Source organism: Melanerpes formicivorus, unplaced genomic scaffold (genome assembly GCF_026170545.1).
Source record: "Melanerpes formicivorus ecotype bairdi unplaced genomic scaffold, bMelFor1.0.p_v2 SCAF_38, whole genome shotgun sequence".
Taxonomy (NCBI): Eukaryota; Metazoa; Chordata; class Aves; order Piciformes; family Picidae; genus Melanerpes; species Melanerpes formicivorus.
Window position 1 is genome coordinate 2,212,430 of NW_027142390.1, and position 14,128 is coordinate 2,226,557.

At 58.1% G+C, this 14,128-nt stretch overlaps 2 protein-coding genes across 3 annotated transcripts in view; one reads left to right on the forward strand and one right to left on the reverse strand.

The window, feature by feature from the left end:
- The window catches only part of LOC137450860 (semaphorin-3D-like), a 29,295-nt gene extending 15,200 nt beyond the window's left edge, over window positions 1-14,095 (forward strand). For both annotated transcript variants that reach the window (XM_068157809.1, XM_068157810.1), the window contains 16 exons: window positions 3,112-3,272; window positions 4,008-4,070; window positions 4,324-4,443; window positions 4,840-4,942; window positions 5,397-5,525; window positions 5,840-5,985; window positions 6,216-6,330; window positions 6,475-6,544; window positions 6,897-7,041; window positions 7,128-7,350; window positions 7,475-7,563; window positions 8,056-8,097; window positions 8,366-8,523; window positions 8,726-8,790; window positions 9,029-9,159; window positions 9,244-14,095. In XM_068157809.1, coding sequence (XP_068013910.1) covers window positions 3,112-3,272; window positions 4,008-4,070; window positions 4,324-4,443; window positions 4,840-4,942; window positions 5,397-5,525; window positions 5,840-5,985; window positions 6,216-6,330; window positions 6,475-6,544; window positions 6,897-7,041; window positions 7,128-7,350; window positions 7,475-7,563; window positions 8,056-8,097; window positions 8,366-8,523; window positions 8,726-8,790; window positions 9,029-9,159; window positions 9,244-9,660 — 2,177 coding nt within the window. In that variant the 3' untranslated portion in view covers window positions 9,661-14,095. The remainder of the gene's footprint in view (window positions 1-3,111; window positions 3,273-4,007; window positions 4,071-4,323; window positions 4,444-4,839; window positions 4,943-5,396; window positions 5,526-5,839; window positions 5,986-6,215; window positions 6,331-6,474; window positions 6,545-6,896; window positions 7,042-7,127; window positions 7,351-7,474; window positions 7,564-8,055; window positions 8,098-8,365; window positions 8,524-8,725; window positions 8,791-9,028; window positions 9,160-9,243) is intronic.
- Window positions 11,292-14,128, reverse strand: part of RAD54L2 (RAD54 like 2) — a 72,002-nt gene continuing 69,165 nt past the window's right edge. The window contains exon 24 of the mRNA XM_068157808.1: window positions 11,292-14,011. Coding sequence (XP_068013909.1) covers window positions 13,944-14,011 — 68 coding nt within the window. The 3' untranslated portion in view covers window positions 11,292-13,943. The remainder of the gene's footprint in view (window positions 14,012-14,128) is intronic.

The window sequence follows — 14,128 nt, forward strand, 5'->3', positions numbered from 1 at the left end:
TGCCTTCTGATGCCACGGAGCGCTGCAGCTGTGCAGTAAAACCACGGCAGCCTCCCAGCTCCCTGCTCTATGAGACCCCAGGGTAGCACACTTAGGGGTTGGCAAATGGGTCTCCTGCCAGCCTTTGATCAGCAGCCAGCCCAGCTGGGCGGGACCTGGAAACCATCACCGTGCAGCATGTGCTCGGTAGGCCAGGAGGCTGGTGCGTCTCTGGCTATCGGCACCAAAACCTGCGCTGGCACGTCCCTTATCAGCCAAATGCAGCGGGGGGCTGGAGTATGCCTGAGCACCAAGCTTGCCCTGGACTTCAGGGATCTCCTCCGTGGTGTGCTCTGCTGGGGGAAGGGGAGAGGACAGCCCTCTGCACAGCCGGGCTGTGACCCCAGGAAGCCCAGGGTCACCCTGCACTGAGGATGCCTCAGCTAAGAGGCAGGGGGAGGTGATGGATGGGACAAGGTGGTTGCAGTGGTCCCGACAATGAAGACAAACACCGTGGCCTTGGGAGATAATGAGCACAAAGGAGAGGATGTTTCCCGGGGCTCACCCAGCATTTTAGCCATCCTGCAGCTGCTGCAGGCACTGCATGGTTCCCTGCCTCCACGGCCAGGGTTTGGATCCAATGCCATGTGCACACAGCTGGACTGGGAGGAGAAGAGGCTGACTTGTGAGTGGCAGCTTCCTGCCCACAGGGTATGGGTCTGCAGCATTCAATGTCCCCTTGGTGAGGGAGTGAACTGTGCCACCGAGTCAGGCTTGGACCCTCATTGCCATTAACCCTGCCAGAGGTCTCATGGTGCAAGTGAGGGCAATGACTCCTTCCTGGGTCTTCCTACATGCAGCCACAGCCCCAGGGAAGGATTCTCCATCATCCTGCCTGATCTTGTCCTCAAGTGCAGGGCCAGGGCAGGTCAGAGGATGACCAACAAGTGATATTCCTTGGAACTAGCCTTGTCTCCACTCTGCTTAATTACACCCATGTACTTACTGGATGAACTCTGGACCTTCTGTGCTGCCCCAGCTCAATTCCCCAGTGTCCTGCCTGATGTGTCCCACCGCAGGGGGACACTGCCCCAGGCAGGTCCCAGGAGCACTAGCAGATACAGGAAGGGGGGGGGGGGGTGATGCACAGCAGCCCACTGCAGACTCCTCAGTGATAATGGCTTGCAGGCAGGGACAGGAATTCAGCTGTTAATCCCATTCAGACGGTGGGAAATGGCCTGGAAATCTGCTCCCTCCTATCCAGGGCATCCAGATGAGAGCCCTTGGGCACTGAAGGGTAAGAGGGCTCAATTGGGGCTGTGGACAAGTGCTGTGGGAGCAGGAGGAGGCCAGGATCTCCCTGACACAGCTGGAAGCTGCTTCTGGCAGAGGAGGATTTGCATCCCACAGTAGCTGGAGCTCCCGTGGAGCTCTGACCCAGGAGGAAGGGGAGAAGGAAGTGATAGGTGGGAGCAAGCATGGCATGGATCTGGGCAGGGGCCCTGGCTGCTGCCTGTGGCCCAGCAGGGCTTTCCCCTGCCGGGATGAGCGACGTCAGTGCCGTTTCCAGCTTGCAGGCACTGGCCCTGCTTCCCCTCTGCCCTGGAAATGGGGTGGAAGGAAGAGAGACACAACCTCCTGTGTCTGTGGGTCCTCTTTGATGGGAGCCATGCCCCTGCCCACGTACACCCCACCTGCACCCGCGGCTGCACGTCTACCACCGGCTGCCTCTGACTGCTTCCTTCCCTCGGTTCCTGACGCACTGCTTCAATCCACACTGTCTGGGGCAATTTCTCAGCTTGGATCTTGCAGATCACCTCAAGTTTCCAGCTGCACTCCACCTCCCTCCAGTCCCCATCTCCCCTTCCCACAGCCCTATTTCTTTGTCTTTCCCTCCACAGCATCAAAGCCAGGAGCAGCTGTGACAGCGCAGCCAGGCTTCACCCTGTCCCTAGCTAGATCCCACCACTGTGGAAGAGGAAAGCAGTGTTGTTTGATTTCTGGAAGCTCTAGGGCTTGCCTTGGTGCTGGTCTCCCCTGCCTTGATCCCTGGGCAGGCTCTGGCTGGGATGGCAGCTGCTGTGATCCTGTGTCCCACAGGATGCTCACCCCAGCAGCCAGCCTCAAAACCTGGCGCCGCACGTCAAGAACAGATGCAGGCCCCTGGGATGCTGTTTCAGGAGTGGTTAAGCAGAACACAAGAGCTTAATTGTCCTCCTTGCACACTCACATGGCTGCAACTGTGCTGGAGGGGCCATGCTAGCCACCACCAGGCATCTGTGCAGGAGCAGTTCCCGCCAGAAGAGCAGAGCCTTTCCTGCTGCCCTGGCTCCACTCCCCATGGAGCATGCTGGGTCCATGGCACACTTTCCTCCTTGGCAAGGTAGCCCTTCTCTCCAGCAGTGCCAAAGTGGTGATCTTACAGTCCTTTTCTTGAGCCAGTCTAATGCTGTGTTTAGGCTGTTTCAGGATGTAGCAAGAGCTCTGAGCAACTGGATCTGCTTGAAGATGTCCCTGTGCATTGCAGCGGGGGTGGACTGGGTGACTCTCAAAGGTCCCCTCCAACCCACACCAGTCTATGACTCTGTGAAATATGGGATGGTGGCTGCAGGGTCAGCTGGCACCCGGGACATAGCTAAGGACTTCTCTTCCAAGCTCCTCAGGCCAGGGACAGGCCATTCCTCTGTGTCTCTGCACCCATCCTGTGCATGGAGTGAAGCCCAACACTTCACAGACCAAAAGGCTCAGAGGCTGGCAGAGAGGAGTCCAGCCTGGGCTGTCGCAGCTGTGTCTCCATACAGTCTCTCCTTGGAGGGATGCTTTGCCTCAGCAGATAGACTGAATCTTTTTTATAGACACACTCCTTGATCTGAAGCCCAGGGAAATCCTGTTGGGAGTTACAGCAAGCAAGTCTCTTCAGTCCTCGGCCCCTTCCCCATGCTTTTGGGGTATAGACTCTTTGGGGCACTAGGGGTGGTGGTTTGCTACTAAGGCAGTAGCAGGAAATTTGAGTTCCCATGGGGCAGGGGTGGGTGGCCAGAGGTGTCCCAGAGAGGGGGAGCATGGGGTCTCTGGTTGCTTGTTGTGTTGCTCATGGATGGCTTTCTCTTTCTCCCATCTTGTGCTCCTCAGATCTGCTGAAATCCAACAGCTCTCACCTGCTGCTTGCCTCAGGGGACAGGATGGATTTCCAGGCTGTCTTGGTCGATGAAGACAGAGCCTGGCTGATGGTGGGAGCAAAAAACCATGTCTTCCTGCTCCATTTGGACCATCCCAGCAGAGAGCCTGAGAAGGTCAGTGCTGGGAGGAGGGTGTGAGCATGACCCTGGCCAGGCTGGTCTCTTCCTCCCTGGGAGCCGCTCCTTGTTCCAGTGCCGGGGCGTGGAGGTGGTTGTGCTCGAGCTGGGCTCTGACACCACTAGGGACACATTCACACCAGGATGTCTCAATCAGTGGGGTCAACCCATCCCTGGCCCTGTTGAGCCCTGCTGGGACAGGCTGACGCCAGGGAGGGACGGGGCAGCTGGGCCGGGAGACCTGGGTGGACCCCAGGCCTGGGTGGAAGGGTAGTGCCCAGAGTCCTGCTATCACACCTAGCCCCTGCTGCTGCTGCAAGAGCTGCAACAGCCCCAGCAGTGAGTCCACTAATGTCATCCCAAGACATCCTGCTGGCAGGGTGCGCAGCTGGAGCCCAACAAAGGGAAGGCCATTAAAGCACTGCAGCCTGGGTTCCCACGGCCAGCATCCAGGAGAGCCTGCCCAGGGCGTGCCCTGGCCCACCCAGGCTCTGTCCCCACGCCAGGTTTGCTCTCAACCTACTTGGCAGGCTGCCTCCTGAACTTGGCCAGACCCTGGGGAATCAAGGGGGTATCAGACCCATTGCAGAGCAACCCCATGTCCCCATCATATGCCTGAGGCTGGCAGTGCCTTCTGGCCAAGCCCTGCTCCCACCAGTGCCTGTAGGAGCCAGCGGACCCAGGGGGGTGAATGAAAGCAGGGGCTGCATGGGAGGGGTCTGTGTGTTGCAGATTTTCTGGCCAGCCTCCAGGGAGCAGGTGGAGCACTGCCAGCTGGCAGGGAAGAATGTGGAGGTAAGCAGGGCTGGCAGCCCCTGGTAGCCTTTCAGGATTTGCTGTGGGGATTCAACACTCACAGCATCCCAAAAGGAAGCCTTGGAGTCTGCCTGAGATCAGGGTGCTGAGCCAGACAGAGTTAAGCTCAGCTTACTGTCTGCCAGGGGAGGATCTGTCTGGGCTCCCACATCCCAACCACACATACCATGGGGCTGGGTGTGAGTGCTCAGACCTGGGCTCAGCTCACTAACAGACATCTCCCCTTGAGCAGACAGAGTGTGCCAACTTCGTTCGCCTCCTCCAGCCCTTCAACAGGAGCCATGTGTTTGCCTGTGGGACTGGCTCCTACCAGCCTGTCTGTGCCTTCATCCAGCTGGGAGCCAGAAGCAAGGTAAGGGACACCCTGTCCAGCCACATCCCATGGAATCACAGAATAGCTTGAGCTGGAAGAGACCTTAACGATCATCTAGTTCCAACTGCCATAGATAGGGACACCTCCCACTAGGCCAAGTAGCACAGAGCCTCACCCATCCTGGTCTTACACATTTCCAAAGACAAGGTGTCCCCTCCCATTCCAGTGTCTCACCACTCTTGTAGTAAAGTACCCAATGGCCCCATTGCAGAAGGTGGCAAGAGACCCCCAATGCCACGGAGATGGGACTGGGTCCTGGAAGCTCCCTCAATGGACCCACTCAGTGCAGAATTTAGCACACCAGCCTCTGTCTCCACATGCCCAGCTGGTTTCCAGCCTCGTGCTAGGCTGACATCTCCCCTTTGGCCCTGGCAGGGTCCCGGGGCTTCCCACATGCAGTTGGTGACCCACTCCTTGGAATCAGGGCGAGGACGGTGCCCATACAGCCCCCATGAACCCTTCACAGGACTCCTTCTTGGTAAGAGGGAGCTGGGAGCACAGGAGGTGCTGGAAGGTGGGAGTGCTGGGAATGGTCTGTGCTGGGAGGCACTGGCAGTGGTGCCTTCTGCATGTGGCTGTGGTCCTGTGCTGGTGCCTGAGCAGGTGGGAATGAGAAGAGCCACCCCACAGAGCCTGGCTGTGCCCCAGCTCACCCCTTGTGGTTCCTATTCAGAATGGTGAGTGCAGGATGAGATGGAGTGGAACATACACGGGTTATGTGCTGTCACCAGCCTGCCCAGCTCCTAGCAGCAGTGTGAAAGGGCTGGGGGAACTGAGAGCCTGAAACCATACCAGGTCATGTGTCTGGAGAAGGCTCTCAGGCAGGCTGTACCACCTCCACTCTCCTTGAGCCTTCAATGACACAAGGGCATCCTGCCAGTGTGCCTCATCCACTGCACCCCATATCATCCACCCTCCCTCTGCCCCTGCAGGTGGGGAGCTCTATTCGGGCACCTCCAGTGACTTCATGGGCAGCAGTGCTGCCTTCTTCCGGACCTGGGTCCACGGGGCTGAGCAGAGCTACATCCGGACGGAGCAGAACCAGGACCACTGGCTACATGGTAGGAGCTGGGGGACCCATGGGGCCTGGGGGTCTCCTATCTGCTGGAGAGAGGCTGTGGCCAGCACTGGAGCCAGGGCTCGGTGGTCTGTCCCCCTTCTCTCTGGTGAGAAGCACTGCTTGGGGCCTCTGGTGGGCCCCATGCTCCAGCATGCACTCCAGAGCCTGAGCACCAGGAATGGGGCTCTGCCTTCTGGGCTGCAGGGTCTCTGTGTACCCTCAACATCTAACACTGCTCCCAGGGACTTCCAGGGGCAGTAGAGTGGAAGCAGATCAGGGCACAGGGCCACACTGTGCTGCTCCTTCCCCCTGCAGAGCCCGCGTTCGTCGGCGCCTATGCCATCCCTGACACCTACAACCCCCACGACGACAAGGTCTACATCTTCTTTCGTGAGACAGCCATGGAAGCTGGGCAGTGGGAGAGGCGGCACATCCACGCCAGGGTGGCCCGGGTCTGCAAGGTCAGTCACCACAGGCCTGCATGCTGTGGCCAGCTGTCCCACCAGGTGGGCTTTCATCCTTCCTGGGTCACAGGGCACCCCAAGCAGGGGTCAGCAAAAGGCACGGGGGTGTCACCACACACCCACCGCAGAGCAGAGGGCTTAGGACTGGGGGTGTCCTTCTGTGGGGATGGAAGAGCATGGGAAGGCTTGGACAGGCTGGCCTGAGCCTGGCTCTTGGTGCCTGGCAGAACGATGTTGGAGGGAAGCACAGCCTCATCAACCGCTGGAGCACGTTCCTCAAGGCCCGCCTGGTGTGCTCCATCCCGGGGCCCCAGGGCACCGAGACTCACTTCGACCAGCTTGGTGAGTGCACAGCCAGCTGTGCAGCCAGGAGCAATACTGTTCCACCACAGCTGCTCCTGCCAGTACATCCCAGGCAGGTGGGCATGGCATCGAGGATGCCCACCTGCATCTCCTGGGCTCCTCACCTCCACCTCTCTTTTGCAGAGGATGTTTTCCTCCTGCGCACCCGGGACCCCCAGAATCCCCTCGTCTTTGGTCTCTTCACGGTTTCCAGGTGAGAAAGGGCTCTGGCTTGTCCCTGCTTGGGGCAGTCCAGCCCCCGCCCCTCGTAGTGCTGCTCCAAAGTGGGGACAAGGGCAGGAGCAGCACCCGGCTGGCAGGAGAAGGGCCAGCAGCCGTTCCAGTGCTTCCCCTGCCGCTGGTTCGCCAGTCCGCCTGACAAAACCCCGGGGTCGGCATCGGTCCCCGGACTGGGCTGGCCGTGCCAAAGGGACTCCTGTCACCCTCCGGTGCTGCGCATGACTACGGGGCTGGCAGGGGCCGGTGTGTGCTCAGGGCTGTGAGCATGCAGAGCCCTGGTCCCCGCGGAGCGCAGGGACACTGATAGCTCTGTGCCCTCCCCACAGCGGTGTCTTCAGCGGCTCTGCGGTCTGCGTCTACTCCATGGCTGCTGTGAGAGCTGCCTTCAGTGGCCCTTTTGCACACAAGGAAGGGTTCGACTACCGCTGGGGGGAATACAAAGGCCGCGTCCCCTATCCCCGCCCCGGCACGGTGAGGGGATGGAGAGCACCGGGGGGAGGGAGCAGGATGGGCTGACCTGGCCCTAACGCAGCTCCCCGCCCCACGTTACCATGCAGTGTCCCAGCGAGACGTACGACCCGCTCCTGCAGTCCACCAAGGACTTCCCCGATGAGGTGATCAGCTTCATGCGCACCCACCAGCTGATGTGGGAGCCGGTATACCCGCAGGGCCGCCGGCCCGTCCTGGTGAGGGTCAATGTACCCTACCGGCTGCGGCGGCTGCTGGTTCACCGGCTGGAGATGGAGAGCCGGCACTACGACGTGCTGTTCCTCGGCACAGGTGCGTGGGAACTCACCCCAGTGCTGGGAATGCTGCCGCCACGGGGCAGCTTGCGTGGCACAGTGGTCCTGGCAGCTCCAGTGTTGCCCAGCCCTGGCAGCTCCTTCTTCTGCTATGTTCACAGATGAAGGTAAAGTCCTGAAGGTGGGGCTGGCCGGCGGGGTGAGCCGTGGCACCGAGGTGATCAGCCTGGAAGAGATCAGTGTCACCAAGGTATGGGAGGCCAGGGCTGGACTATGGCAGCTGGACCATGCTGCCTGCCCTTGCCCCATGGTATCCTCCCTGCCAGTTCCTGTGGCAAGTCTCTGGCCTCTATCAGTGAGGTCACTGCCCTCAGTGTGAGTGGCTTCCACCTGCCCTGACTGGCTTGAGATGCTGTTAGCATGGAGGGAAGCTGGGGGACTGGAGCCAAGCCATCTCCCAGCTCCCAATCCATTCCCTTTTTGGGGATGAGGGTGGCACACTGAGCCCTAACTAAAATGGGAGGCTTGAGACCAGGTTTGAAACCACAGGTGTCAGGCAGGGCTGTCCACACTGACCAGGGCCAGCCCAGGGTGCTTGCATGGAGCTGGATGGAGCTGGGAACAGAGACCTGGGGCAGGGCCCTGGCACCCTGCCACCCTTGGGTGGCACCCCTCCCCACTGGCAGGCTGGGGCAGCCAGAAGAGGCGGACACAGCTGCAGCATCCTCTCCTTCCCCTCCAGGTGCCTTCTCCCATCCTGGACATGAAGTTATCACTGAAGCGGGTGAGTCCTCACTTCTGCTTCTTCCTGGAGCAGCCAAAGGACAGGGCACAGAGGACAGCTGCCCCCAGCCCCTCTGCCTGAGTCCCTCAGCCCCAAGGCTTGCACATGTAGGGAATGGGCACCTGCCAGGGCAGTCTGGGAGGTGGCAAGCTCTGCTCCCCAATCCCCACATCTCCCAGTACCCCATCCCAGCACAGGGCACATTCTTTAGTTAGCCCTGGTTTCCAGCCATGGGCACTGAGTGCCACCTTCCTGCTTGCCCGAGCAGCAGGAGCTGTTTGTGAGCAGCACCCATGGACTGCTCCAGCTCTCCCTGTACCGCTGCGAGCTCTACGGCCAGACCTGCACTGACTGCTGCCTAGCCAGGGACCCATACTGCACCTGGGACAGCAAGACCTGCACCCCTCACCTGCTCACTGAGAAGAGGTGAGTGCCCAGCCTGATGACCCCCCACAGCCAAAGGCAGGACCCCAGCCATGGAGCTTTATCCATCAGCTCAGATCCCTGCTGCCACCCTACCTGCTTGGCCCCTTGCTTTCCCCTTCTCCCTGCATGCTGTGCTATGCTGTGGAGGGGTCTCTCAGCCTGAGGCAGATGCCACCACACAGCCCTGTCTGCTCTCCCACAGACGTGCTCGCTGCCAGGATGTGCTGAAGTCTGATGCGCTCAGTCAGTGCCAGGACACCACAGAGGGTGAGTGCCAGCCCCAGCCCCTCCAAGGAGCCAGTTCTGCCCAGGGCCTGGCAATGCCAAGGAACGTGGGCAGCATAGCACTGGGAAACCAGTGCCCACCGGCTGCACCAGCACCATCCACCACAGACACTGTGCTGTCCCCCGCATGCTGGATGCTCCACACTGCACTCCTTCCCTGCCTAACACACAGCTTCCACCAAGGTACTCACCCCTTCCCCTGTCTCATCCCCCACTCCAGGAAGCACTGCCATGGAGAAGCTAGTTTTTGGGATGGAGAAGAACTCAACCTTCCTGGAGTGCCTGGCACGCTCCCCACAAACAACTGTGCGGTGGCTGGCACGGCGTGGCGAGGAGAGAGGCCTGAGTGAGGTATGGGCAGCAGGGAGGCGGGGCTGAGGTTCAAGGGTGGCTTGGTCCCCAGGAACCTATCCATGGTGCTCTTTTTTACCACAGATCAGGAACAACGGCCACTTCTCGGTGCTGGAGCAAGGGCTCCTGATCCGCCAGCTGTCGAGGGAGGACGCGGGTACCTACGAGTGCCAGGCAGTGGAACGTTCTTTATCCCGGCCCCTCACCCAATACAGTCTCCGTGTCATCAGGCACGAGGCCATGGAAGTGCCATCTTACAGACAGAGCAAGGGAACTGAGCTAGGAGCAACCCACCAGAGCCCTCGGCCCTGGATTGACCTGCACCCGGGCTACAAGGGCTTCCCACGGGTCCTGGGGGCACCGGCCACCAGCCTGGATGTCTACTGCAATGCCCTGCGGCTCCAGGAAAGGCAGCGGCAGAAAGCCTGGCACCAGAAGTGGCAGCACTCATCCCCAGACAGCAAGAACAGCCGGGTGCGGAGGCACCCCCAGCCCCTGTGAGGGGGCAGAGCGAGCAGGGGCCCCAATCTCTCTGGGGCCCTTCTCTCATGCAGGCATCAGCTCTGAGACGCCTCTCAGCTTCCCATCTCGCTGTTACTACCTCAAACCCTGCCAGTCTCTGCTGCCTCTCTGTGCCCCCTAGGGCATACTGGGGCCAGGGCACACAGCCCATGCTGGCTCTCTAAGACTCAAAGCTCTTGACACCCTGCAGAATATTTATTCTCCTTGTTTTCCCCTGGCCCTCAGTGACAATTGTTATCAGCAGCACCAAATAAGCTCAGAGGAGAAGGGGAACAGCCAGCTCTCACAAATGATTCTGACGCCCAGCACCATCCAGCCCAGTCATGGACATCCTTACAGGCAGCCTCCCTCCCAGCTGGAGGCTGCAGCCCTGGCAGCATGGTGTCCCAGCTGGGTAGAATAGAATAGAATTAACCAGGTTGGAAAAGACCTTTGAGATCATCAAGTCCAACCTCTCACCCAACACCATCTAATCAACTAAACCATGCAACCAAGCACCCATCCAGTCTCTTCTTAAACACCTCCAGTGATGGTGACTCCATTACCTCCCTGGGCAGCACATTCCAATGGCAAATCACTCTTTCTATGAAGAACTTCTTCCTAACATCCAGCCTAAGCCTCCCCTGGCACAGCTTGAGACTGTGTCCTCTTGTTCTGGTGCTGGGTGCCTGGGAGAAGAGACCAACCCCCATCTGGCTACAACCTCCCTTCAGGGAGTTAGAGAGAGCAAGAAGGTCTCCCCTGAGCCTCCTCTTCTCCAGGCTGAGCACCCACAGCTCCCTCAGCCTCTCCTCACAGGGCTGTGCTCCAGACCCCTCCCCAGCTTTGTTGCCCTTCTCTGGACACCTTCCAGCATCTCAGCATCTTTCCTAAACTGAGGGGCCCAGAACTGGACACAGGACTCGAGGTGTGGCCTAACCAGTGCTGAGTCCAGGGGCACAATGACTTCCCTGCTCCTGCTGGCCACACTGTTCCTGATGCAGGCCAGGATGCCATTTGCCTTCTTGGCCACCTGGGCACACTGCTGGCTCATGCTCAGCCTACTATCAACCAGCACCCCCAGGTCCCTCTCTGCCTGGCTGCTCTCAGCCACTCTGACCCCAGCCTGTAACACTGCCTGGGATTGTTGTGGCCAATGTGCAGAACCCAGCACTTGGATGTGTTCAATCTCATGCTGTTGGACTCTGCCCATCTGTCCAGCCTGTCAAGGTCCCTTTGCAGAGCTCTCCTACCCTCTGAACAGATCAACTTCTGCCCCCAGCTTGGTGTCCTCTGCAAATTTACTGATGATGGACTCAATGCCCTTGTCCAGATCATTGATAAAGATATTAAAGCACATGGGGCCCAGCATTGATCCCTGGGGGACACCACTAGTGACTGGCTGCCAGCTGGCTGTGGTACCCACAGAGGCCAAACACTATTGGAGGCAGCAGGGCACGGGCACCTGATGAGCCTGGGTTCTGACCAGGGGGCACTTGGGGTTTGCAAAGGTGCCTGTGGCCAGCTCATCTCCGATCCTCTTCAAACCACAAGCGCTTTCCAACCTCCTGGCATTTACTTTTACACGCACCAAACCCATGCAAACCACAACAAATAAGGGAGCAGCAGCAGGCAGTTATACCAACTTACAATTTATTATTATTATTATTTTTTTTTAAAAAAATGACATGAAACACAAGTAAAAATAAATACATCATATAAACAACAAATTGTTCAGAGTCTCTGCTCTGGGAGATCAGGCGAGCACGTCCCGTTCGACAGAGAGAAGAGGGAAGCACAAGATCATGCGTGGGGCCAACTGACCAACCCACCCTGCTAGCAACACTCCTCTTTTCCAACCACAAAAAAGACAGGCCACAAACTAAGGTGGTAGTTAAAAAAGCAAAGAAACACAAATAAAATAATAATAATAAAAAAAAGCCAACAAAAAACCCAACCAACAACAACAAAAACAAAAAGCCCCGACCCAAACAACCCCAAACCAACAGAAAAAAACCCCAATGAGACTCAGTGATGGATTCCTTCAGGCTCCCGTGGATCTGCCCAGGACTCCAGCTCCAAGCCAGGTGCCACCAAGGTGGGAGGCACAGAGCAGCTGCAGGCAGGGGGCGGTGGTCCAGGAGGTGGCAGAGGTTGCTCTCCCTCACTGGCACCATTGTCCCTTCAAAGGGAGCGCTTGCTCTGAGATCAAGGAGCCATCATCTGTCATCTAGCTGGACTACTTTCCCCTTTTAACCTCTGCCCCCCCCCCCCCCATCCCAGTCCTTCCAAGTCTGAATTAACAAAATTCAACCCAGAGTGGCAAGAAAACACCAGCTGTGAAGACTTCTGCTGTTCTTGTCCCTCCTGGCTTGGAAGCCACCCACAAACCAACAGCAGTTCTCCTGGATTCAGCAGTTTGCTGACATCATTAAGCCAAAACACACACACTGCTAGTGAAGCCTCCATGGAAACCCCATCCTCTGCTTGATGGAGTATTTGCTTTCTGTGAGTACCTGCACCCACCCCATCAACGTTCCAAGCATGCTGGGGGGCCATGTGCCCATGATCCTGCCCAACACAGGCCAGACTGGACTGTGATGCCCCCCAAATCCACAGCCCCCCATGATGCCCAAGAGCTGCACCAACAAGGAGGCAACAAGGCCACCAAGACCGGGGCACACATCAGCCATAGTCCCATCCCATACCCATGACACTACATCCTGCAGTGGTACCCATCCTTCACCCCACTGTCCCCATGTGTGGAAACCTCTCATGGAAGGGAAGGTCTGGGGACTGGGTGCCAAGGTGCAGGGTAGCTGGCCACCCTCTATGGCTCTGCCCCAGCCTCAGAGCTTTGCTCAGAAATCTTCCTTAGTGCCCAAAAACCTTAGTGAAGGGCCCTTCACTGCTGTCCCCAGTGTCACCCACAGCCCCACCAACTGGCAGCTGCTTCCCTCTGGTCATTTGGAGACAGAAATTCAGCAGCAAAAGGCAAACGTAACCCGTGCAGGGAAAGCCCCAGTTTGAGGCTTGGGGGAAGGGAGACAGGACTCTGCAGCAGAACCATGTGCTGAAGAGAAGTCTGGTGAGGGCAGATGAAGGGGAGAGGGAGTCCCACAGCAAGTGGAGTTTTAGGGCTCGGGTCCTCCAACTTGGAAAGCCCCCCTATATAACCAGCATGCTCTCACAGCTTCTGTGGGGTGAAGGAAACCCTTCCCACAGCTCCTAGGACACAGGCAGAGGCCTTCAGGCAGCTTAGAGCAGCCCCAGTTGCTGCCAGTCCCCGTGGTAGCCCTGTGGGTCAGGGTGTCACAGCTATGTCTGCAAACCCCTCTCAGCCCCCTCTGATAGGGCCCAGGGGGCCTATTCCCTTGTTAAACAGGTGTTCAGGGCTGGCATGTGGGGCAGAGGTGTCACCACACCCCACCATGCTGAGGGAGGGTGACTGGGGCTCTGCTCAGGTGCTTGCTGAGCAGGGGCACCATGCTGCAGCTGCCCAGGGTTGTGGATATTGGCAGCCTCACAACTGGTCACATCCCTGGGCAGACACATCATGGGAGGGTGGTGAGCAGTCATGGCCATGGCCATACTGGAGCCAGGAAAGCCCTCACTCCTCACCCTGCTGCCAGGAGGTTAACATCCAGCCCATGGCACAGAGCATGTGCCCTGCAGCAGGTAAGTGCCAAACAGGGCTTGAGCTGTGCTGGGGAACCTCAGGAGGACATCAGATAGCAGTATGGGGATGTGCCAGGGCATGCTCAGGAAGCCCTGGGTGCTCTCCTAGAGAGGCAAGGAGCAGAGAAAATGGTGTGCAGTCAGGTACTGCCTCCAGAGCCAACCAGTGCCAACTGCCCCCAGCCAAATTTTCATGTCTTGTTCCAGCACAGAGCCACAGAAAAGCCTCAGGAGTGTCCCTTGGATGAACCCCACTACCCTGACTGCCACCATCGGCAAGGACAGGGGCTGGGGCAGGGCTCTGGCGAAGGTCTGCTCATGCTTCGGCCTCCCCACCACACCCACAGGTCGCAACACTTCCTACTCTTGACAAGGAAAGCCCTTGCCTAGGTCCATTCCCCAAATCCAGCAGAAAACTGATAGCCTCACAGGGATGCAACGGGCAAGCTGGTCATACAATCAGTGTCACAGGGTTGTGCATGAGGTGGACACACAGAGCACAGGAGGGCATGACTCACAGATGCAGCACTGTCAAGTCTTTGGAGAAACTTGCATGAACACCATCAGTTAATTTGCTTTGTTACTTTTGTGGGGGGGTTTGATTTTTATTTCCATGGTGCATCCAAAGACAAGTTGTCCAGCAGTTTGCTCAGAACCCCTCGGTTTTCAACTCCTAGGATATGTTAAAGAAGAAAGCACTATTTTAATGTTTGTTTTCTTTAAAAAAATAATAATTAAAATAATTTGCATAGCTAAACTGTTGATCTAAGGCTTCTATGCATGGTGTGGT